This window comes from Mytilus edulis, chromosome 1 (assembly GCF_963676685.1).
Source record: "Mytilus edulis chromosome 1, xbMytEdul2.2, whole genome shotgun sequence".
Taxonomy (NCBI): Eukaryota; Metazoa; Mollusca; class Bivalvia; order Mytilida; family Mytilidae; genus Mytilus; species Mytilus edulis.
Window position 1 is genome coordinate 73,165,948 of NC_092344.1, and position 26,636 is coordinate 73,192,583.

Sequence of the window (26,636 nt, forward strand, 5' to 3'; positions counted from 1 at the left end):
ATCTCCTTAGTTTTACAATTATAAGGGTTTTTTTTGTTCCCTTACCTTATGGATGTAGTTGTTCCCTTGAAATGCTTAAGCTTGAAAGTAAGAGGATATTATATTAACATAGGTCTTTTGGTTGGAGACCGGTACAATTATTTGACGACACAGAGATGTTACATTTTGCTTAAAACATGCACTATCCGCAATGTTATTGTCATAAGATGGTGAATACGTATATGTTTTTCAGAAGTATCATTCGGGACATCTAACATCTGTGTTTATTGACCCTCATGCATTGGCGATTAATTGTTTACAATTGAAACATTTTTTATTTAAAATATCAAGATACAGAGATGTGTTATAATTGCCAATGAGGCAACTTTCCACAAAGTTCAGATTGATTGGTTTTTATATAAATCAGCTAGTTCATAACAAATTACAAAAAAACATGTTGCCTTAGACTAAAATATCAATCAGTACAATCATCGAATGTGTTGTAAACTTATACGTTATTAACAGTCAGAGAAGAACATGACCGTGTGAGCAAAAAAAAAAACCCACAAAAAACACAAAGAAAAAACATCTATTTTAAGACTACCATGGTAAGAAGTATATATATATTTAGTCTTAAAAATTAGTCCTTTCTTTATTAAAAACTACTGTTGTTGGACAATGTTTTGCCGACAAAGTTGCGAGTAGGGCAAACACGATTTCAACGGTAATTTATTAACAACGCTGGTGCATTTATTAACGACTAGCTTTTTTAATCAATGAGGAAAAAACAGTTTTTTTCCCAAACAAAAAAAACCAAAATGTTCTATAAATAATCCAATTTCGTAATGCGTTTTGGGAGATCATGATTGACTAAGCCAAGTGGCGATATATTGCAAGTAACAGCAAGACAAAACAAGGACATTTGTGGCCTTGCATTATATCCCACAACAATATATCACATGCATTGTAGTTCCGTAACAATAAATTTATATCATGTTCATATCTTATGGACATTAATTTAAAACTATATGATTTTATTAAGATTTTAATAAAATTTTAACATCTTCTAAAGAAAAAAAAACAAACTCTACATTGATTTAAGAGTTTGAAATAGAACAACAAATAATGGACGTTTGTTCATTGTGATTTAAATTTATTGAGGTAAGTATTTTGGATTTTTGATAAATGACAAATGATTCGATCGTTCAAACACTACGAACTGCATCCGTTTATATTTTTGAAAGGTTTTGCAATAAATGTTTTTAACTTGCATGGTAATGTTAACACCAGTACCTTTCATACCCATCAACACAAATCATACAATACTGTGGAGAAAAAAATAAAAGGTATATAAAATGAGTTACAAAACACTAAAAGACATAAAATACGCCTATTTAGATTGTAAGAATTTTCTAAGTATTCGCATACAATGAATCGTTTGGATCTCCTTCCAGTAGCACTCTGACACACTTGTAACAAAACTCGTATTGATCCTACAATTGACAAAGCAAATTAAATTTAAAAGAAAGGTCACTCATACAAACTTTTGTGCATGTCTTATCTGCAAAATTAATTAATGTCCAAAAAGGGGAAAAAGAGCAAAACTGAAATATTAGGTATTGGGGTAAATTATTCTGGTTTTAAATAAAGGAGTAATTAAACATTGAATCCGTTGAAAATAACAAATGTTACAGGTTGATAACTCCCGGGTTTATAAGACTGAACATATCATATACATATTTTATGTGACAATATGTTTAGTTCAATGGAATGCAGTAACAGTTGTAGCATATATTGTTTCCATTGGGTGTAATTATGACTGAGAATAGAATCACTTAATGTATAATCAATATTTCATTAGATGGTAGAATTACTACACTAAAAATCTCGCACAAGTAAATAATGTACACTTGTTCAATTTATTTTAAAGAAAATTGCCATTTCAGTCAATCTTTGTTGTAATCAAGAATGTCTTAAAACTTCAATCATAGAACACTGGAATGTACAATTCATAGGAAAGAACAGAACAAATAACAATACTTAGGACACATTTGAGTCAGTGGTTGATTGGTTATTGGCACGAGATAAAGCAAGACGTACATATGGCACAATTTCTTAAATGTTATAAATCATAATGGGCAATTTCTATCTGAAGATAATGATTTCTTTTTACAGTCATGAAATGTTATGTTAAACATGTTATAGGAAAAGTTCATTAATTTATTGTATGTACTCGCTTAAACCATCCGGTAAATTTGTAAGCATTAGTCTAAGAATTTTTTAAATCATTATTAAGCGAATTGTTTCATTGTTGTTGGTTTTTTTTCATCGAAAGGGAATACCGTGCATTCAGATTTACAGTTATATGTAAATATAAGCTTCAGTATATAAATATATCTCCTTCGCAAAGGTATGTTATTATTATGTTCAAGGAGCGATAAAACTTATCAACAATTCTATATAAAAAACTGTTTTGAAATATCTGATTGTCATTTCTTATTAGCATATTTTGTTGTCAAATGATGGGACAATGCAAATGTTTAATAATGTTATATCTAATGATTGAAAAATATAACATAGACTTAGTAACTTCCCGTTAAAACATACTTACAAATTCCACAAGGATTTCTGGTCGCCTCGTTTGCAGTTCTCTCACTACTTGGAAAATATCAATTTCCTCATCAATTTGCATTTTGTTCAAAATTAATTTCAATGCCACAAATAATCCGCTCTTACTACAGCCATCACTGAAATATTGAGAACCGATTGCAAAATCATGTAATTATTTTGATTTATACAAATTGTAGTAACACGTTTTATCATTTGGTGATAACCCTTTGTTATTATTAGAGTGACGATTAACACTATCAAATATTCCCATGCTTATGTCCTGCTCTTTGGCAGCTGTCGACACTTGTAGAACAGGGACGCTTAGTACACGATGATTTACGTTAAGATTCGTGTTGAACTGTCGTTATCATGATTTCTACATATTATAGTAGTGCTGTATGTTTTATGCTTTACTGTTGCCGTTTTTCCCTTGTGATAACCCCTTGGTATATGATGCCACTTTTTGATATTGACAATTTGACACGATAGTTTTTATTATTAGATTTTCAGACTAAGATGAATTAAAGAAATTTGAACGGTCTTCGAAAAATAAGAATAGTACGTAGTCATGTGATAAAGTTCCATATCTAAATGTAAACCTTCTTTATTAATCTACACGTTAGTTTTAAGGACATACCTGCAAACTACTGTTATTGGACATTTCTGTGTTTCCCAGCAGGTTTGTACACGCTGCAGAAGATCTAACATGTACTCTGGTGATGGTGGTGCATTACTGATTGTCCAATCCTCAGCAGTGAACACATTGATTGAGATTTGTTCTTTATTTTTCTGTAAAGGAATATAAAACTAAAAAAATGTTTTGTAGATTTACTCCAAGAGGATTTTAAATTGAATTGGTTAAACATTTTTGAGAGAAATTTTAAACTAAAGCGATATTATTTAACTGATCTGAAAAATTGATTTGTTCAAAATTACTTAGTCTAGTTTAATTCAAGTTATACATGTCTGAGACACGAACAGCATTATACTTAGAAATCGTGTGTTTGCACTTAATAACAAATTAAATAAAACACATTATATACATATGCAAGCGTGTGAATGTGAAGGAGGCGTGTTGACGTCATATACGTTATTATCAGGATGAGTTCTTTGTTCATGAAATGTGTCGTCAGTATTGAATTGGATGCCAACGAAAATAAATTATTTTTTTTCTTTTCAACATCGGCTGAAGACGAAATTACCGGTTCAGTATGTCGTTAGATATTCATAATTATCAAGTTTAACAATATTTTTTTTCTCGTTCTTTACGACAAATGAAACTCAAAAGGTATAAACACTGAGCTTTTGAGAAGTCAAGAAATGTGTTACGTTCGCCAAATTCTGTGCAAATTCAAAATGGTGTAATTCACTGAATTGAGTAATTGTATAAACTTATATGATCGTATTTACCGTATGATGTAAAGTTAGCTGAAGCTCTTCATGTGCATTTTCCGTTTCTTTTATAATACTGAAATTATCGAACTGAAGCATTTCTTTCTTGTCTAACCATAATGGAGCACCCTGCAGAGAAATAAAATGTAGCCGTAAACGATGAATTCTAAAAAAAAAAAAAGGGGGATATATGCTTCTACAGCACTGTGCAACGAAAGTTTCGGAAATCTTCGCTCTCAAAATGAATTTTCTAAATGGTTATTTTCTTTATGAATATTTATAACTAGATTATTAAAACCTGTCATAAGGAGAAGCAGGTCCAAAGTCAACACTTTAATATCGAAATAGTATGTCGATACCAGTTGTGATACCAGTAAATTGCTTGTTTTCTTTTTTCTTTGAAAGCAAGTCAACATTACAATGATGACATCAGCTAGACAAGGAGGTTGTTTGTAAGATCACTATTACTAGATACTCAATAATATCAAAAGTAACAAAAACATTCATCTTACCTTATTTTCGGGATCCAACAAAACAATAATTCTGGAACTGTGATCATATATCATTGTCCAAAAATCAATTACAGTTTCAACAAGTGGGCACTGTGTTACAAACATTTTACTATCAGCTGCATAGCCCTGTGATAAAATAATTCAAATATATATCAAGATAAAAGGCTGACATAAGATTTGAAGTCACAGTAATTTCATTTGAATAGTTTCTACCATTTATCAAGATTCTGATCTAAAGTAAATCATATTTTTAGGGGAAGCTATTTCAATTGTGTGTATTGTTTTTGCAATTACCGCACTAAATAGAATTTCATTTAAAGAAACAATTGAATAATCTTGGACCTACTAATGTTTTCTGCAGATGATAATTTCTAAACCGCCAACCTATTAATCAAGTTTTATTTTGGTTGTCAATACTTAATACTATTGCGCGATGATCGGGTAATCGATTGAACGTTGAGATCCTGCACTTTTAATGTATTAACGGAGAAGATTTTTAAAATAAATTAAACTCACTGGAATTATTACGGCGTTGATGTAGTCACTTCTGCTTTTACTATAAGACATTAAATAAGGCCTGTAATTGTCATCTGCAACATATCAATTGGAAAAAAAACCAATTCTATATTTTAGTGCATGTAATAACAACATTGCATCCAATAGCTATAGGATCGAACGACAATTAAAGAGTTTATTTTGTATATTTTGCATACTATTTTTTGTTTTTGTTTGTTGTTGATAAAAACTTATGTATTGCATAATACACAAGTTTAATCTTAATTGTTGACAACATACATTTCAACGTAATTTTGTACATTCAGTTACACAAACCATGTAGTGGATTATTTTCTTTCAGTGAATCCTATTCGAAAACTTGATTTGTAGCAAAATATTGTCATAGATATCTTTAATACAGGTTTCTTTATTTTGTTATTATCAATGATTGTGTATAACTGACCATTTCATTATAACTACTGATTGTCTACATATGTTTGAAATTAAAAAAAAATGTCATACGCGTTGCTTGTTTTGGTTTCAGTTTTTTTTAATCTATGTATTACCAAAATATAGTATGTTGTATTCGTATACTTTGATTTAGTAGGGAAACTCATTAATATTTAGATGTTTTTATAGAAGGAAATTTACTCACTAAGTCCTATAGTATGCAAACATAACACTGCATTCTTCTAGATAAAATATTGTTGATAACATTGTTTTTATATGAATTTTACCTAAAACAATATGTTCATCGTTATAAATATTGCTTTCAATTTACGATAACACACTCGTTAGGTAACGATCTGAAAATGTGTATTAGTACTAAAACTATTTACGTGCAAGAACAGCAGTCGAAGAATTCTTTGTTTTGTTTTCTTTAGAATTTGCAGCAGTAAAACTATCAGCAGAATATGATGGTCTCAGCGCCTGCAATCTCTAAAATGTTAAAATGAGAAAATGAAATAATAAGAAACATATACGCGATATATAGTCATATGACTCTCTTTATATCATACAAAAGTATATACATGAATTTCATAACAATAATAAATAATCATTCAAACAATCCTGTATTGCATATTTTCTGACTTTCAGTTTAACACAAATACTGTCAAACTGATCTCATCTTAGTACATACAATTAAACTGCAAAAAAAAAACTTAAGAATAAACGATGTGTTAATACTTAAATATCATCTGATATCTTCTACAAACAGCCACACAATACGTAAAAGATACGTTAATGTTACATGCAAGACAACTTTTGCATGTGTTATTTTTTTTTTATTTTTTTTTTTTTTAATTGATAAAAAAATGTTTAAGATGTAAGCATTCTGGTTATTAAGAATACGTCTTGATAACAATATATTATGTTACCTGAAACTCTTCATTGTACATTGTTTGATTTTTTGGTAAAGTTTTATTATCTTGCTTTAGAAGTTGTCCACAGAAATCATTCTTATGAATGGACGTATCTGGAACAGTAAATAACTCCAGAAGTGCTTCGAACACGATCTCATATTGTTCCTGCAAATGTTACATAGCAATATTAAAGAATGAATCATATTAGAAACAAGGTATTCAAATCCTGTCTACACGCTAGAGTTATCACTATCAACAAACTGTTTTTAACTATTTATAAAGCTGACGCAAAAACAAATTATGGTGGAAATGACCCATTCCAACATGTTTAACATTTTTCATGTGACTGACATGAGTCAAGAGCATGTATTTCATTGGTTGCCATTGGTTCATGATCGTCATATTTGTTTTTTTAAATACCTTTTGTTATAAACTTAGTCGTTTGTTTTATTTACTATGTGGTTGAGTTTTTCTCATTGATGAACACCGTACGGTTGCCTATCATTTCTTATATTTATCTCATTTTCACTTTGGTAGATAGTTGTTTCATTGGCAATCATACCATATCTCCTCTTTTGTATAATTAACAAAATTTAACTGTGATTGATAAAACTTGCTTCTGTGATGAATCTTTTTTTACTCTATCAAAGATTGCTTTATCAGCAGTACGTTGATGCAAATCTGACCTATATCTAACCATGTTAATAGATATAAAAAAAGGTCATGTTATACAAGTGTTTACTGCACTGAAATCGATATTATATTGTTGAACAAGATAGCATCAGATATTTAACAATAATTAATGGTGGAATATTGTCAATTTACCTCTGAAGAGGGAAAGTTTAACATATACAAACATAGTAAAACCAGGATTTATTATCACAGACGTGCAAGTCCTTCATCTTGCAACAAACCACTAAGGGTCTAAGGAATAAAATGTGTACGTCGCACGAATCTATACCATTTTCAAATTGTGGTCTCAAATTCCATGACTTTTATTTCATATTTGTATTGTGGAAAATCATACATACATGTGTTTGAATCATATTCATGCGGTCTTTTCTCATCATTTGAACATATTCCATAATATCAATGAAACCAACATTCTTGCTGTTTTCATAAAGAGCATCCACAGCTATGAATGTGCCTGTCCTACCAACTCCAGCGCTAAAAAATACATGATACATATACATGAGTGCAGACTTCTATCATAATAGTGAAGAGAGAGATACATTGTTTAGGCCCTGAAATTGCACAATGGAAACCTTCTAAAATTCTGTATAGTATTTAATAAATAAACAGATTAGTTTACTCTGAATGCTGGAGTGCAATATGTCACTTGTGAAGGCAATATTTATTAATTCGACATCAATTTATCATTAGTAGAATTCTGTTAAATGACTTGCACGACAAATTACGATATCACATAAAACTTCGGAAGCCGCATGCACTTCAAAAGGAATAATCGGTGAAATGAGAAATTGACAATTATTAAGATGAGCTCATCACGTTTGTCACAGATTTAGTTTGAAGTCGGTCATTTGCGCCAATATCGAGTAAAATAGTAAGATTTGAATCCGACCTCCTACTTTAGTAATGTCGTTAAATGGGATATATAATATGAAAACACTGATTACAACGTCTTTTTTAAGGAAATAATCAAACGCACTTTCTCCGTATGTGTACTTTACGAAATAGTTGTCTTTTAGTCGAAAAAAATCCTGCAAACAAATATGCATGTATATCTGAATTAAGATATGAGATGTATTATTATTCATGACTACAATGACTGAAAAATATATCCACTCAAAAGAAAATCAGATGTTGGGATAACTCTCATATTTTGGTATTATATCGTATATGTTTCTACCTGCAGTGGACAACCATTGGACCATTCATATCACATGGAACGCTTTTCACTTTCCTGTAAAATGTGACCAGTTTGACGCTATCTGGAACACCATGATCTGGCCATTCAGTGAAATGGAAATGATGAACTTCCCTTTCTTGCTTGTTCTACAATTATAAGAAGTACGAACATTAAATTTGAGCTTAGTCTATTTTTGTTCTACAATACCGTGTATATATCCATAAGCAGTAAACACTACATTATTGTTTATTAGCATATACAGAAATAGGAAAATACTCGTTAGTTGATACATGTATCAATACTGTCTCTTTCTGAATATTACTAATTAAGTGTGTTCTCTTCGTTTGTATTTCATAAACCGTAATGCATATTGCATACAAATCCCGGAATCTGTTGATGTTAGTTATTTGTGGTATACGCTGAGTTTAAGGTGAGATTAAATTGAAAGTTTGCTTGTTATCGAAACTTTTTTAAATCAGTTAACATTTACTGACATAATGTTGCTGTCAAAGTGAAGCTACGTCTTGACCTCAAATGAATATCAATGTAAAACTTATTGCATAAACTTTACCAACATTTTGATGTTAATTGAATTTATTAAATTAAAATTACCGTTTTATTGTAAATAACAATTAATCTGTACACAAAAACTGTATGATACTTCTCCTTGGTCATTGTAAGTCTAAAGTTGTCTACAATGGTTGCTCTATCGACAGATTCAGGCCAGTATTGCTCACATTTTTTCTGAAATACAAAAGTGTAAAAGTGCATGTGACATGAAGATAATATATTTACATATACAATTAAGATTGTTTGACTAATGCTATGATATACACTGTACACCAATGCATTAATACTTAAATAAATAAAAGACTAGATACTTATATTTTATTTTTCACACACCTATTAACCCTTGCTTTAGTCAGTTTTGAATAGAATTGTTATTCAATTTGTAAGCAAACAATACTCAAACAAAGAAGATGTACTGTACGATCAGTCGTCTTTATTTATATAAATTATTTCTTGATGATCTTCTTAATTGGGCAATTTTGTTTTTAGGTGATATAATGTCTTTATGAAACACAAGTTTACCACTGGTATAATTTTTGTTATCAATAAAGAAGATACTTACAAAACAAGAAATACCACTAGTAAAGCATCGGTGTTTTTTGGATTTATCATGTAATTCGGTAATATTCAGAACCAGACCATGTTAATGTAACGTGAAATGTAGCCCTGCATGTTAGAAGACCGTCCCTTACCGAAAAAAACGCCCTGCGGCAAACATTTGCAGCAATTTTGCAGCAGACATTGCCGCAAGATTGCAGCAAACGTTTGCTGCAAACTTGCCGCAACCATTTTACCATGCAAATGAAGTTTGCGGCAACCTTGCTGCAAACATAATTATGCAAATTAGATTTGCCGCAAGCTTGCGGCAAATGTTTGTTGCAAACTTGCGGCAAATTTGCAGGAACTACACATATACTAATGTCATATGTGAATACACATTTAATTTATCTCTTTCAAATTACACAGCAACATTTTTACAAAGTCAATTCCTGTCTTTATACAAACAGTCATTGAAAGAATTCTTGCAAACTATTGAGATTTAAGGAAATACATACATGCATTTGAGTTTTGAAAAAGGGGCAGGAGTCATTCTCAATGACATAATATACCTGTATTGAAAAATAAACAAGGTAAAATCTCAAATGTGTATTGAGACTATAAAGCTAGGTAATAATTGCATTACAGAATTTAACTTAATCTTAATAAACATGATCATGATGGTGCAGTACATCAGTTACAAATTGAAACTTATAATAGTTTAAGTTTTTCAATCACACATACATGTATATATTGTTGCTTACTTAATCATGTTTGATGATAACATTAATTATTTCATTAAAGCATGAAGTTCTATTAATCATTTGTACTTACTAAATTACATACTGATTAATTCATATTATCAATTGAACCTAAATGCCTCCTTGATCTCTTATATGTGAAAAGCATTTCCAAACACAACCAACATTGACCTAGCCACAATTTCAAATTGTTAGCATCCAGGAAGTACTAACTAGGCATGCTCAGTCAATATTGTGTAATTCCTGCAATGTTCTGGCAGACATATAGAATGGTCAAAGTTTTCTGCAATCTTGCGGCAAACATATATAATGGTCAATGTTTTTTGCATTCTTGCGGCAAACATTCTTTATTATTTCAAACTTTCTGGCAATCTTACGGCAAACATTGATGTTTCTGCAAACTTGCCGCAATGTTTGCCGGAATTTTGCCGCTAGCGGCAAACATCTGCAAACACTATTTTCTGTGTTCCTGCAAACTTTTTGTTTGCCGCAAGCTTGCATCAAGTCTGCTGCAAGTTTGCGGCAAATAATTCAGTTTCATAAGGGGTCATGCTGAACCTGATTTTTTAACATGCTAATTCACTATGTAACAGTCCACATGAAAACTTATCACTTTACTCAGACACATGATTCCGACTCCGAATTGACTAGTTTTGCATTCTACTCATTAATGCCATGTGTTTAGCGGAAAGCAATTCTCTTTTTACCAATTTTTATATGCCTCGGCCGGGGTTCAAACCCCCAACCAACTGCATTGGAGGTGAACACACTTCTACGAGACAATCAAAGTGGTAAGACATTTAGGATCTGTTCATACTAAATTCAGAATTTTCATTCAGTTGATATTTACATTTACACGTCAACACATTCTGAATTATCTAAAGTGCTACTGAACAATTTATTGATTTATTGCAAGCGCTATGTGTCAACAATACTTAATTTACCACTGAATTGACTGAAAGACTGACTGTTTGTCCTGTCAATACAAGCACCAAAACCGACACGCCTCGCCTTGTATAATTGAATGTCATGAACATATCATACAGGTGGATGGAGGGATGATAAGAGCCATGGTCTTTCTTCCCTTCGCTATATCACCGTGTTTAGTCGCTGCGTAATTATCGCATCAATACAATGAGGCGAGAGCAGGCATTATCAGCGACGTCACAATAACTGCGGTGAAGTTATCAGCGACGTCACTATGTGAGGGGAGACGTTATTTCTATTGCTTGCATCAATCGTAAACTGTCTAAGGGAAGGAAAATCGATCAGTAATAGAACGATTATTTATACTAATTACTATAACTAAATTAAATTACTAATACAATGACAAATTGCACATTTATGATTACTGAGGAAACCGTTTACATTGAGCTGCTTACGTGATTAATAATTACGTTGATATATATAATCTGGACACTTTGGTACAAAAGGTCACACATGATGATACTATGAATTAAGACATCAGAAGTATCCTAAATAGATTAGGAAGACATATATCAAGGTAACAAACGTACATGTTTACTAAGGGTTTCAAACCAACACCCTATATACTGCGATCGGTTGCATCAGCATTAGATTAGGCTCCTACTTTGAAAGTATATTTTTTTCCATTCAACTATCTGAGAACCACAATATATATTGATGACTTTTAACTCAAAACATCTTATACATGGGGCTTAAAATATAATGTGACTGAAATTAGTAATATTAATAGAAGAACATACCCTTCTCCCCTCTTCTAGTTGCGTTACCATCACTATTTTGCAAACATTTTCCTGCCATATCATATGCCAGAAATCTCTAATGGTATTCGTTTTTGGACCTACGAACAAAACAAAAAGCGTTAAAGGACTTAAACAAAGTAGAAAATGCATAATATATTATTTGTTCAGTTTGAACCTGAATAATGCATCCGAACCCCTATCCGACATAAATATATAAGTCATAATGATAGAAGCTTCGATTTAAACTATATTCTATAGCGTTTGCTACTAAGCAAAGAAAATATTTTATGAACAAACTAAAATTTGATAATGCCTTATCGGCTGTAAAAGGCACTTTTTCAATTTTAGTCAAAAACCGGCCAGTTTAACATTTTTTAAACAGACATTAAATATAAAAAAAATTATTGACTTAAATTGAATGCAAATCTAACTTTTTAATTATCAAACTATTAATATAAACATGATAAACGAACCTTGTGTTGCTATGTATGCCTTTTCCTTGTTATAGCTCTGAAATCAAAAAGGCTGGATATTGTTAGAGGCAGAATGACAATAAAAACGTTTTTTATTAACTACACTGTCAATACTTTAATATAAATTCATTCCACTTTCAAGCATGGTTGTAAATTCAACAATATTAGTTTACCGATGTTTAAATCTCATAATCGGTTAAGAAGACCAATTAAGAAAATAAAAAGAGGCAAGCGCATGAACTCCAAAAGGACGGAAATCGATTGCGTCAATAGGATAAGGTGTCTCCTCCAGTACTACCAGCTATGCAATTCTGCACTTAATAAAAACAAACGATGTCAATGACATGTAATTCTTGAAGTATAATGAAATAATGTACAAATAAAGTATCAGGCGCCCTAATGTTTCAACTAAACTAGAACACACCCGCGAAATCGCGGGCATATACAGCTTATGAACTGTTGTAGGATGATGTTTGTAAAAGATAATTATGTGTCATGGAGAATTTCAGAAAAGGTATCAAAAGCCCTCTCCCTTTTTCAAAAGTTCGATATTAGTTTCCTTTCTGTTAAATTCAACTATTTTTCGTGTTTCTGGCCTCAGACCATAATTATTCTTCTCTCCTTTGCTACAATGCTTCTTTTGGTAAAAGTCAAATTGAATTAAAAATTTGCACTGCTTCAAACATGAAATAAATGTAAATACTTATATATAGACCATTATTAGTCTAATAAAATATGCTTCTAGGACAATCGGATTCATCAATGCTTTTTCTTTTGAGAGCCTAATTAACATACCAATGGTAGGATATGAATCTTGTATAAAAGACTAAGACCGACTAAGGCTAATTTGAGGAGTGTTCGGAGGGTCCTGATCCCGAAATCACGTTCTTAAAAACTTGAAATCCCGAGATGCAGAATTTAAAGAAATTCATATCCCGAGATACCGAAATCGAAAAATCCCGTATTGATCAATCCCCAGATCCCGAGCTTAAAAACACCCGATCCCGAAGTTCCGAAAAGGGTCCTGCCTCCCTCTAGTGTCTACCCTACTTTCATTTTTGCCAAATCACTACTTTCACTTTCAACAATAAATGTTTATGCCCCATTTATGTGCATAATGTTTTCTAGTCTGTACATCCGTGCGTTCGTTCGTTTGTTCGTGTCAGACGTCCGTCCGTCTGTCCCGCTTTAGGTTAAAGTTTTTGGTCGAGGTAGTTTTTGATGAAGTTGAAGTCCAATCAACTCGAAACTTAGTAAATATAGTGCCAAGGTGGCATCTGTGTACTATGGACATATTCTTGTTTCCACATGTTTTACTTATTTTTATATATATGCAACTGGTATGACCCCTTAAATAGTAAACATTTCAAACAAAACAGTAGACAGAATACAGAGAGAATCTATATATTAAAGTAGCATAATCGCAGTTTACATGTAGATACAACGCGTAAAATAATTGTCCTCTCTAGGTTAGTTGTGGTTCTTGCGATCTAAATACCATGATATAAAGAACACTCTGATTGGCTTATTTATTTTTCGATTTTTGTTATCTATCATACGATTGGTTGTTTTAAACCTCAAGTCTCATCTTTGAATAAAAGTTAGTCTGATGACGGAATCAATATCCGGACTCCTTTTTAGTCGTTTTTCTCCAAAAATAACTCAATCTGAATAATCATAAGAATGGATGACAAATGCGACTACGCATGTTACCTATAGAACACAGAGGCATGGTGAATAATTAATCGTGGAAGGAAGAGAAGCGACACACAAAATGAGGTCTTCTCGTTTAATAGTATAGATGCCGTCATTGCTTGAAGAGATGTTATGGACTCTGAAATATGTATTACACTTTTATTTTTTTAGAATGAAATTCAAAACAGTGTGGCTGTGGCCATTGATTGACACATTAAATTCATCCATTGACTGGGACAATTTACGTGAACGTTCGTATGTAACGACCACTGTTCACGACGTACCTACGATAGACATTTAAACTGTGGGGTCACCAAAGGTTTCTTAACGCCTTTAATTATAAAATAATTCAAAAAATTAATCAGGAATAACCTTTATGTTTTGATTTATATAATTGATATAAATCAAAACATCGTGTTATTTCTGATTAATTTTTCGAATTACTTTATTAAGTTGTTGAGAACCTTTGGTGACTCCATAGTTTAAGTGTCTTTAAAAAGTACATAGTGAGCAGTGGTCGTTACATACAAACGTTCACCTAAATTGTCCCAGTCAATGGATGAATTTAATGTGTCAATCAATGGCCACAGCCACACTGTTTTGAATTTCATTCTAATTTACTTGACAATAGAAACGTTATAAAAGAGTTATATAAAGGGAACTTATCTTACATCAATGTAACTAGCGTTGATGTAATCATATGTGTTATCTCTAGTCAGCACAACCCTTGAGTGGTCATCTACAAGAAACAAAATAAGGTTTTTTACAATATTTAGTATACTTAACGTGTTCACAAAAATGTACATGTAACACTATTTTTTTTTATACATATGACATAATTAAACACTTACATTGGAAATTTTACATTTAGAATAGTCAAACTGTATAGTCAGAACATTCAGGGATAGTTCTATTTATCAATTTATTAGTTTATTTGTTTGTTCATGTATTAATGTATTCATTGTCGCTATTATTCGTTTGTTTCTCTGTCCTATATTTTCTCCCATTTATTTATTGTAGTCCTGTCGTGTAATGTTGTCATTTTAATGTTATAATTAACCCTTCCATTAAAGCGGAAGGTTTGACATGCCATAAAACCAGGTTCAACCCACCATTTTTTCTTAAAAAATGTCCTGTAACAAGTCAGGCAAATGCCTATTGTTACATTATGGTTCGTTTCTGTATGTTTTACATTTCGGTGTAGTGTCTCTGTTGTGTCGAAGTTCTCTTATATTTGATAAGTTTCCTTCCGTTTTAGTTAGTAACCCGGATTTGTTTTTTCTTTATCGATTTATGAATTTTGAACAGCGGTATACTTCTGTTGCCTTTATTTATGTATTCATCATGATCGTTAAGTAAAATATAAATATATAAAAGATAAAATAGTGAAGAAAAATAAGGAATCACAAACATATATGTCTTATAAATTTTAAAATGAATATGTTTATTTAGAATAGTTAAGAGTAATTATATGCTTGTTTATTTATTTATCTAGGTATTCATTTATTAATTTATTCATTTATCAAAATATCAAAAAATATAAAACTGAATTATATAAAATAAAGTAAAAGTGGAGAACAAAATGAGAAAAAATTTTTGTCTTGCAAACTTAGGAACATGAACAGTGAGCTTTTTAAAGACCCACTCTATAGAGATTCTATGTGTGCCTACATTTAAGACTATTGTTCGATACAGATTATAGGTATAAAAATAATGAAGAGACAATACGTACATGGCCATGTTGTAAGAAAGCGATTTTTAACTTTGTTTTCTTCTTTTGAACCTTCAGCGTGAGCATGAACAAGTCCCTTAGGTAAGAGCTAAAAAAGTAAAATTTAATCATATTAACACATCTGTTTTATTAAGTAACAACTTCGTCAAAAAAGCACAGTGATTAAATAAATGCTACAAATACTGTCAAACAAGAAGAGAAGATATTTGACAATAAGATACCAGCTGAACAACACGTAGGATCAAATTAAACACAACCTGCTGTCAAAATATGGTATTTTATATTCTAACTGTTACAGTGATGTGGCATTAACACTCTTTATTTATGATACAAGCCTACCGGTATTTTAGTAATCCTATTCTGTAAATGTATAATTGTATAATACATTAAAAGAACATATTATTAATATCTGTAATTACAATGTGATTACACTTATGGTTCTACATACTGCGAATAAGTAAAGTTTGAAAGTGAACTCGGTTAAAATGTTAATAGACTGCATATGACGAATCATTCAATTCCAGATCTAGTGGTGTTAATTTAAGTCATTGCGAATTTGTTCTTTGCAGTATTAGAAAATTAATCTCAACGTTGAGTACTATTAAATCGGAACAATGCGTCTTTCGTCATATTACTGATGTTTATAAAAGTAACAATCTGATCAAATAAGAACTGTTCGACTGCTTTAACTGTTTGTTCTCATGCACCGCCGTAAAAAAGTTTATCTTACCTCCTATACATTTCTAGGAATATGATTGGTTAAAAGCGTCCTCGTGGAGACCGTGTATATTTGATATTAGGTAAGTAGGGAGGCGGGGCTTATCTCATTCACGATTAGTAGTGGTGTTACGTCCCTTTATATTCCATATTAGGTAAAAATGAGGCGGGGCTTATTTCATACACGATAAGAAGTGGTGTTACTTCCCTTTATAAAAAAAAAAAACGATACTGAGAAAAAAAAAATATTAAAGGTTTCAACAGACGAAGAAATTGATAATTAAGATGTAAATAAATTCACAAAACGCATTTAAACCTAACAAATTGTTATTGCTGGCATTAGTTTTTGTAAGATCAATGGAAGTAGATAGTTTCTTAATGCTAACAATATCGAAGACTTGCTCATTTTGATAGGTCACTAGTCTAAATTTCACATGTTAAGATAGTCGGTAAGATAAATTCGTTACATAGTGTGCTAGTGACGTAATACGATATATATATATGGAATTTACTGACCCCATATATACCGTATTAGGTGACTAGAACACTATGTAACTAATAGACGGTTTTCCTGATTTGTACGACATCTGAAGAGATTGAACAATAAATATATACAGTGGAGATCACTTCTAACCTCTCATTAAATCTGTCAGAATCTGTCAGGAGAACTGTTCTAGGGCAGTACGTAGAAATGTCAACCTGGCACCTTTTAGTCAGTTCTAGCTAGAACAGTTCTAACCTAGAACTGATTTGGTCAGATCTACCTAGAACTGATTTGGACAGTACTACCTAGAACTGATCCTGACAGTTCTACCCTAGAACAGTTTTAGACAGTTCTAGCTAGAACTGATCCTGACAGTTCTACCCTAGAACAGTTTTAAACAGTTCTAGCTAGAACTGACAAAATCTTTGGTCAGTTCTACTTCTAGAACATTTCTACGGTTAGAATTGATTTCAAATTCTACGGCTAGAATTGATTTATAAATTCTACGGCTAAAATTGATTTAAAAATTCTACGGCCAAAATTGATTTATAAGTTTTAAGAACTCTTTGTCTAAATATAAAGGCTTCGGCAAAATAGCGATTAATATTATATAGAGTTTTGTTATTTAGCCGGTTTTATTTCAGATTTATAACCGGGACAGAGAACATGTTTAAAATGACTATGCCATATTTTGTATGTATGTGCCTGTTCCCAAGTCAGGAGGCTTTAATTCAGTAATTTTCTTTTGTTAATGTGTAACATAAATCATTTGTTTTTCTTTCATTTTTTGTAGGCCGTTAGTATTATGGGGGAAAAGGGAGGGGGCATTATTATTTGAATTGGTTTACATTTTCCATTCCGGGAGTCAGGATGGCTCGTTATCACATAACAAAATTATCTGACCTCATTAACCAAATGTAATAACTTGTTTCCCAATCCACAAATGTGATATATGTTTACGAGTAGTTTTCATACCTCGGACGGACCTGTTTAACAAAAATCTTTTCACCGCATCAATCTAAACTGACATTATTTGCTCTTTCTTTCTGCAAATCTATATAGCTGCACAGTACCTAAGGGGGTCCAACTATATGCTCCCATTCAAATGCATTGATCGTCAAAAAAGGGGGGGTTCCAACCACTGGACCCCCTCTGAATCATAAACAATTATCAGTAGTTTTCATACTTCAGACTGAGTCGTGTAATAGAATCTTTTGACTGCATCAACCCAAACTTACTATATTTGCTTTTGTTTATGTAAATCTATATAGCTGCACAGTAATTCAGTTATAATTTTAGGTCAAGAGGGACTGTAGTATATAAATGACTGCAATATTGGAAATCAATGACCACAATTTTTTTTCTCGCATCAATTGAGAGTGCCAGCATTTCCTATTTTTTATTCAAAATATAGCATCAGAAACAACTATCAGTTGTTTTTATACCCCAGACTGACTCATGTAACAAAATTATTTGTCTGCATCAATTAAAACTGACCATACTTGACAGCATCAACAAAAACTGACCATATTTGACCGCATTAACCAAAACTGACCATATTTGCTCTTTTTTATGTAACTCCTATAGTCGCATAGTAAATCTGTAATATGTTTATGTAAGGATGGATTGTATAATACAAATGGAAGAAATATTGGAACACAATGCTACCTAATTTTGTTTGCATCAATCTAGTGTGCCATGATGCTCTCTTTTTATTCAAAATATTGCATCCTAAACAAATATCAGTAGTTTTCAAACCTAAGACTGACACAATTATTTGTCCGCCTCAACCAAAACTGACCATATTTGCACTTTATTAGGCACATGATGTAAATTTTAATAGCCTCAAAGTAAATCACTTATATTTTTATATCAGGATGGATTGTTTAATATAAATGAAAGCAATATTGGAAAACAAAATTATGTTCGCATCATTTATAGTGCTAGCATGTACCTCTTTTTAATCAAAATTTTGAATCGTAAACTAATTACAGTAGTTTTGATATCTCAGACTGACTCATATAACAAAATTATTTGTCCGCATCAACCAAAACTGACCATATTTGACAGCATCAACCTAAACTGACCATATGTGACAGCATCAACCAAAACTGACCATATTTACACCCTTTATTAAGTAAATCTTAATATATATATAGCTGCATAGTTATAGTTACATATCACGATGGATTGTATAATTCAAATGCCAGCAATATTGGAACACATTGGCTACAAAAAAAAACTCCACATCATAGAGTACCAGCAAGTCCTTTTTTTATTCAAAATACTAAATTGTAAACAAATTTCAGTAGTGTCGATATATCAGACTGAGTCGTTTTAACAAAATTATTTCACCGCATCAACCAAAACTGAACATATTTACAATTTATCATGTAAATATATATGGCCTCATTGTGAACCAATAATATTATTATGTCAGGACCAATCGTATGATAAAAATGACACCAACTTTGGAACACAAAGCACCTTATCGCTAATCCTGGCTTGAACTTTTGAAGCATACAATCACTTTTCCATTGTGGCGTCAGATATTTTGTTTTACGACGTCAAAATTGTATGGGAAACTGTGTGATATCAAGTAATGGCGGCCAAATAGCGATTAGGTGTATTTATACCATATCTAAAAATTTACACGACGTTATTTCTTCTCTGTATCCATATAATGAACATGTCACTAAAGTGACTTTTTAAGTCAGTAGTTTGTGATGGTTTTTTTTAAACAAAACAATTTAACAACATCATCCAACACTCACATGACTGATTCATATACTTTATTTTAAAATAAAAAGTACATGTATGGGAAGTTCTCTTCTTGGAAAAGTATAGTCTGTTAATTTAATTTGAAGAAGACAAAGAAAAATGCATGATTTTGTTTGTAGCCAAACGTCCAGGGGCAAATGTTTCATTCATGTTAAGATCGAGTATATTTTTCAGACGTTCCAGACTCCCAGATATTATATATAATCGTTTATATGGATAAGTCTGTCTAAATTGACGAGATGGTGCAAATGTATATATATAGTGTTTTTACGTTATACAACACTTTTTTCATTAATATCCCGTAAATCATCCACTGTACAATTTTCGTTTGGACATTTATTAAAACAGAATCTTAAATCATGAATGTAAATCCAAGGCAAACAAGGTAAATTATGATTAAAATTCCATAAATTAAATGCAGTTATATTTAGGAAGAGACTGTTAAAAACGGGGAACGAAGAAACGTAAACAATGATGTTTCATATGCAATCTTATAAGAATATTTCTCCGATGAGTTGGACAACATTTTATCCACTTCGATATTTGTTCATGTAACGTTTGATCAGTAAAAAATATAGAAAATCTGCTATTATATAGCAAATTAATTGGAAGTGATTTTTTTTTTCTAAATTCTTAAGTGCCCTTACTGCAGTGACGTCATTTAGAACTGTTCTACAGTGCTGACTGATTTAGTCAGTTCTGTTGACAGTTCTACGGTTAGAACTGATTTTGACAGTTCTACCTAGAACAGTTTTAGAGACTTCTACCTAGAACAGTTTTAGACACTTCTATATTAGAAGTGATCCTGACCGTTCTACCTAGAACTGATTCTGACAGTTCTACTTAGATCAGTTCTAGTGTAGAACTGTTCTAGGTAGAACTGTTCTAGGACAGGTTAGAACAGTTCTATGACAGATTATTCTGACAGTTCTAATGAGAGGTTAGAAGTGATCTCCACTGTAAGTCATGTTCAATTCCCCCAACTCAATTTTTCACTTATCCACTTATTGCAATTCAGTCTTTGTATTAGCCTTATACGATATTCGGCATCATGTTAATTTGTACATATAGTTAAACAGATTTTAATGAACTGCAAGCAAATTTTCAGAAAAAAGGTACAAATTTTACTACAGTGAATGCGTCTAAAATTTGATTGACAGACTTAAAAGGACTATATGATTGTTCTTTATTTTCTTAAGAGCTGTTCAAATCAAAATGACTTTTTCAGATCAAAATTGTCTAACGAGGGTCAAATGTTTAAATACATGTTAACACCGACATATTCTGCACATACATGCATGGAACTTGTTGTCCAATGATTGTAGTTGGTTGCTTTTTCTCATTAAAATGGTATTTCCTTTAAAATTATTCGTCACATGAGTATTGTGTCATGTATTATTATCAATGTATTGTGTTCAATTGTTTCTAGATTACTAAATTTATTTATTGTTAAAGATCCTTGCGATGTCTGTAACTGTTCTTGTTTTCTGTTGGAGCATCATTTTCCTTATTTCTTTTATGTTCAACAATGAACAAACTTTTTCGCATTCTAAATTACACATTAGGAATTTATCTTTTCATTTCTAAAATTTGATATTATTCAATAGAAAATAGATCATCTCGAAATGTTTAACACAGAAAATTGATTCCGTACCTCGTATTCATTCTTGAAACCTTCTTCTTTTCTTTTCTCGTTGATGACCTTTTTCAGGTCAGCTATAGGTATTTTATATTGAGTGATTGCTTGTTCAGAAGGTATATTATTATACACGTTTCCTTCTCCTTCCTCGTCATACTCTTCTGGATATTCGTCCATTATTTTAATAACACTTGTTTTACTCTCTATTTTGCCAGTAAAGGTAGGCTTTTCCTTCGCTGAATCTTGTACACTATCGATATCGAAATTAAGACATACGTCATCCGTCGTAAGCGCAATGTTATGATCTAAGAGTAAACAGAAAAAACATAATGTTTGACATAGATATATTATTTTATGAAGAATGTACTTATATATATAAGATCTTTTAAGCATTTTTAGATCTATCCTTTAAATACACAACCGTCTCTTCAAAAAAACCCACAACAAGAACAATAAAATACTTCGAAAAACACAAACAAAATAACAAACACAAAACAAAACAAAAAACATTCGTAAGGTGTTTTTTGTCAAAAGTAATCTTACTCATGAATCATACAAAAATCGAGGAAAACATCTTAATTTAGTCAATCTAAACAAAAACAATGTATTGAAATTAGAATGATATCAAATTGATAATTTGTGTAAAATTTTGAATAGTCAGCTATTAAACTATCAGGATACAAGTATACTCACTGCAATAAGTGTTTTCGTCGTTTCTACTTATTTTGTCTTGGTTTCTGTTACACTTTTCTTTTCGTGGTTTAGATCTGCGCCTACAAATGTAATCAATGACACAACAGGTAATGTATGCAAGTATGATACGATTTGATGTGATGTTTATTTTGGACCCTCAATGCTCTTCAACTTCCTACTTATTTGGCTTTATAATATTTTGATATGAGCGTCACTGATGAGTCTTATGTAGACGAAACGCGCGTCTGGCGTACTAAATTATAATCCTAGTACCTTTGATAACTATTATTTGAAGATTTCCTTTTAAGTATTTTTCAAATTATAATTTGTCGTAACTAGGTATTATGTATTGTGTATTTCTACCTTTTTCCATTGAAACATTATTCTTTTATTATTATCATAATTTTTGAGTGAGTGTTTGCGTGTTTTATTTCTTCATTATTATAATTATTGCAAACTTTGAATTAGTTTTTTTAAACAGTTTTCGATTACTAAGTTAGTACCTTCATTTATGACTTTTTGTGTTAACGATTCGATGTACTTTGCTATAGATAAAACAAGTTATTAAAAATTATCTTGATTTCTGCAATCTTTTTAATTACAATCATGATTGTTATTGTAAAGATTTCTTTATGAATACACAGCATTACTAGAAATGTTTAAGTTGAAAATGTAATCATAATTTATCGTTGGTCCTCTCAACGAGATTGATGATCTCGCTTGAGACGGTATTGCGAAAGTGAAAAATGCAATCGACTTGAAATGGCCAATGATAATCTGTTCATCGCTTATTACATATGATGACGTTGTTAATTTCATTGACAACGTCACGTTCACCCGTCATGTATATGGATAATTTTAAATATCACTCTACTGTGCTGAGAAAGAATTTTACCAGTAAGTAAGATTAAAGGAAAATTTCGTAAAAGAGCGATAATGCCCTTTACCAATTAAGTAAATCATAAAAGAAATCGAAATATATTTTACTTGATCGTCCGGAATGTTCAACGGCAGATGTCTTTAACCGTAAGCATATACCGTAACAACTTCAAATCTGAACAATTGACAAGATATTTTACCTGTATATAATAATTAGTATTATTACTACAGCAACGATAACAACCACAGCCCCTATGCCTCCTCCTATTGATGCACTGGAATTGTTTTCTTTGGTGGTCATCTCTCCATTCACTAAAAATGTATGATTACTGTTTTACATTCATGTAAACCTATATGTTTTATATACAAATGAGGCGATATTATGATATGATTCCCAATGACAATAAAACAGCAACGATAATTTAAATGCATTTGATATAAGTCATAATTTTAGAACACCGTTCGAATTTCAACAAACCATATAGTCGGCTATAACAACAAACTGTAAAAATCAGATACAATTGGCATATCTCAAACAGATGGTACAAAAACTAAACATCTGACATAAAAATAGGTCCAAACTACTATTTTCGAAGAAATTCTTTATATCTTTAACAACAATTTTAAACGGGTTTTGAGGTAGTTGCAGATACGAAATTTGGACAGAAGCAAGAACTGAAAATACTGACCCATTTCCAAATCTAATCTACCTTCCGCTTTTAAAAGTGTGGATATAATAGTAAAACCTAAATGTAGTACTCTATTGTTGTGTTTGTAGACACCAAACGGCACACTGTAAAAACTGTTTTGATGAATTATATGACTATATACATGTGTTTTAAGGTTTTGCATATGGTTAATATAAACAGTTTATGAAGCTTGGAAGACGAATAATAAAAGAGTACAACACTAAATAATATGTTATTAAAAGGTACAACAGTCCAAAATCATCAACTGTTTTTAAAAAGGTTAGATTGTTTTAAAATCCATCAATAAAAAGATTCACTTGATAAAACAATAATATTATTGATCATAATTATATTGAATGAAAATAAAGAACATAATGTGTACGCTGCGCGTCACATGGGAAAAGCCTTGAATTATATCCTGTTTCACAGTCATTACAATATATGTTCTATATTTTTTAAACTTAATTTATATTGTATAAATATTTTGGATTAAGTTAATGTTAATGTAAATCGCTAAAAGAATTTCAATATATATATTTCAAGACCTAGTATTCAATGTATACAACTCAATCAATTGCCTTTATCACCTAAGAATACCTAAGGTTTGGCACCGCACTCCTTCGTATCTGCCATCAATACAGCCATATGAGCAATTTCCTTCAAATCTCTCACATGACATGTTGAAGCATGTTGCACACTGTGTTTTGCAATTAAAACCATAAAAACCATTGTCACATTCTAAAACAAATTATAATACAATATTAGAGTAGTAAAGATGTCACTTTGTCAAGGCTAATATTAAAAATGATGCTGATTGAAATGTTTTTTTTTTATCTTGCAATCCTCTCTCCTCCCAGGAAAATCCGTGATTTTGTGATTTTTTTGCTCGTCGGTTTCCTAATGATGCAATACTTTCATTCTATGATTACTGCATCATTTCAGAATATACAATGTGGGACTTATTAAAATACTGTACAATAATACGACAAAAGCAGTATTTCTATCATCCCAAAAGATGATAGTCTATTATCCATCAGAAAAAAAATCATTAGATAGAGAAGCCTCAGGGTATAATCGAAAATAGAAACACTGCTTTCTTTTCGTACAATATTAATCCAGACGAGAAATTTTAGTTTTGATATCAAAACTCGAGAGTTGCCAAGCATATAGAATATCTAAAATTCAAATGACAAGGGTGTAGAAGTATAATAACATATTTTGATCAATATTTGACTCTTTTTTAAATGACCTTCAAAAATATGTGTTCTTTCTATTTGATGTCATCAGGCAAGTCATGAAGACCGCCTTTCTTCATGACGTCAATTCACTAAAAAAAAACTCAGATACGACTAATACAGAACTGAAATCGAACAAAAGGAATCAACCAGTTGGGAGAGGTATGCAGAGTAAAGGGATTCGATACATACCCCTTACAGCTGTTATACACTTGAATATTGAATTTTCAATTATGCAAATTCGATAATTTTACGATAATCTAAAATTTATAAAAAGGTCGTAGATCAACTCTTTATTAATTGATAAGTCAACAATAATTAAAAAGACGGATACTGAAAGCAACAACGTTGAAATGATAAATATCTAAAGCTAGTCGATTTGAATTTTAAGATCTTTGATCAAATACTAAAACATACAATTCTAGAAAACTTCCTACTTTGAAGCAAATATTCAATAAGCAATTACAAAAATGAAAATAAAGTTATAGTTCGGAAATTGTACAGAACATTCTTACATACCTTTGAATATACGCAAATTTATCTTCTTGTATTAAGATGCTTAATGGTGAGAGAAAAATGTTCTATATCTTTACTCACATTATTATAAAATACCTACGCTTGTTACAATACTGTCCGGTTTGGCCAATTTCACATCCATCAGTACAAACACCTGTTTTATTATTACATTGATTATTTAAACAATTCTGTGCATCACATCCCCAAACACATAATCCAGTTTCAGGATAACAGTTTTGATTAATGCAATTCGGTGGACATGATTCAGAACAATTTCTTCCCCAAGTACCTTTCCAGCATCCTAAAAACATAAAATGTGGAAGTTATTGTTCTTTGACAAAACTGTGCATTTATGATTTATATTTTAGTAACTAAGATCGACGACCAGTTTCAAATTGACGTCTGTTCAGTTTTCAAATCAGAGTCCATTGTTATACATGTTATAATATAAGATTTGAAGTCAACGACAAGTTATGGCCACCTTTAAAACTTAATCAAGTGAAAGGAAGTTTATTCTTAGATCACCTATACTTTTGTACTATATCGTCGACATCATTTTTCTGGTTTATTCATGTACGGCCTTATTTGCAATTACTTTAAGATATGCTATTCAAGATACGATTTAAAAAAAAGTAAAATTACAAAAATACTGAACTCCGTGGAAAATTAAATCGGAAAGTCCCTAATCATATGGCAAAATCAAATGACAAAACACATCAAAAGCGAATGTTTACAACTGTCATATTCCTGACTTGGTACAGGCATTTTCAAAGGTAGAAAAAGGTGGATTGAACCTGGTTTTAAAGCGCTAAACCTCTCACTTTGTACGGAAGTCTCATTAAATTTCGTTATATTTACAACGATGCGTGAACTAAACAGACATAATGAATACAATTAAAATATGGACACAGCAAAGTGACCTGAACCAATACCATTTGATTCATAGCAACCTGAAGCAAGTATAGTAAGTTAAGAAACATTTAAATAGTAAGACTTCTACTGTTTTGCCTGATAAATAAAACAATACAAGATATTCTTATAGTATGTCTTATATTATATACAAAACAGATGTAGCTTTACTGTTATCGTTCTAAACGACAAAACTTAACCATAGACTAAAAGACCGAGAGTGTAAACAACTAGAAGCCATTGAAACATCATCAACAATGAGCTGAACCAATACCGTATGGTAAACTAATCTAAAATTAATTCAGGAAGGGAACTAACTGCTCGATTGAATCTTATGCATAATACTTTTTTTTAACATTACAAGTAAAATTTGAGCC

The 26,636-nt window shown here is 31.3% G+C and overlaps 1 protein-coding gene across 1 annotated transcript in view; it reads right to left on the reverse strand.

Annotated features, from left to right (window-relative positions):
- Positions 1–1,125: 1,125 nt before the first annotated feature.
- The window catches only part of LOC139489601 (receptor-type tyrosine-protein phosphatase epsilon-like), a 32,852-nt gene continuing 7,341 nt past the window's right edge, over positions 1,126–26,636 (reverse strand). Inside the window, exons 5-24 of the mRNA XM_071276203.1 lie at positions 25,451–25,651; positions 24,197–24,337; positions 23,111–23,222; positions 22,032–22,111; positions 21,354–21,643; positions 15,718–15,805; positions 14,657–14,724; positions 12,291–12,327; positions 11,818–11,915; positions 8,835–8,966; positions 8,223–8,368; positions 7,384–7,519; positions 6,368–6,517; positions 5,828–5,927; positions 5,010–5,083; positions 4,494–4,619; positions 4,000–4,110; positions 3,227–3,378; positions 2,591–2,726; positions 1,126–1,472 (exon numbers count right to left, since the gene is read on the reverse strand). Of these exons, the coding sequence (XP_071132304.1) occupies positions 1,392–1,472; positions 2,591–2,726; positions 3,227–3,378; positions 4,000–4,110; positions 4,494–4,619; positions 5,010–5,083; positions 5,828–5,927; positions 6,368–6,517; positions 7,384–7,519; positions 8,223–8,368; positions 8,835–8,966; positions 11,818–11,915; positions 12,291–12,327; positions 14,657–14,724; positions 15,718–15,805; positions 21,354–21,643; positions 22,032–22,111; positions 23,111–23,222; positions 24,197–24,337; positions 25,451–25,651 (2,459 nt within the window). The 3' untranslated portion in view covers positions 1,126–1,391. The remainder of the gene's footprint in view (positions 1,473–2,590; positions 2,727–3,226; positions 3,379–3,999; positions 4,111–4,493; positions 4,620–5,009; positions 5,084–5,827; positions 5,928–6,367; positions 6,518–7,383; positions 7,520–8,222; positions 8,369–8,834; positions 8,967–11,817; positions 11,916–12,290; positions 12,328–14,656; positions 14,725–15,717; positions 15,806–21,353; positions 21,644–22,031; positions 22,112–23,110; positions 23,223–24,196; positions 24,338–25,450; positions 25,652–26,636) is intronic.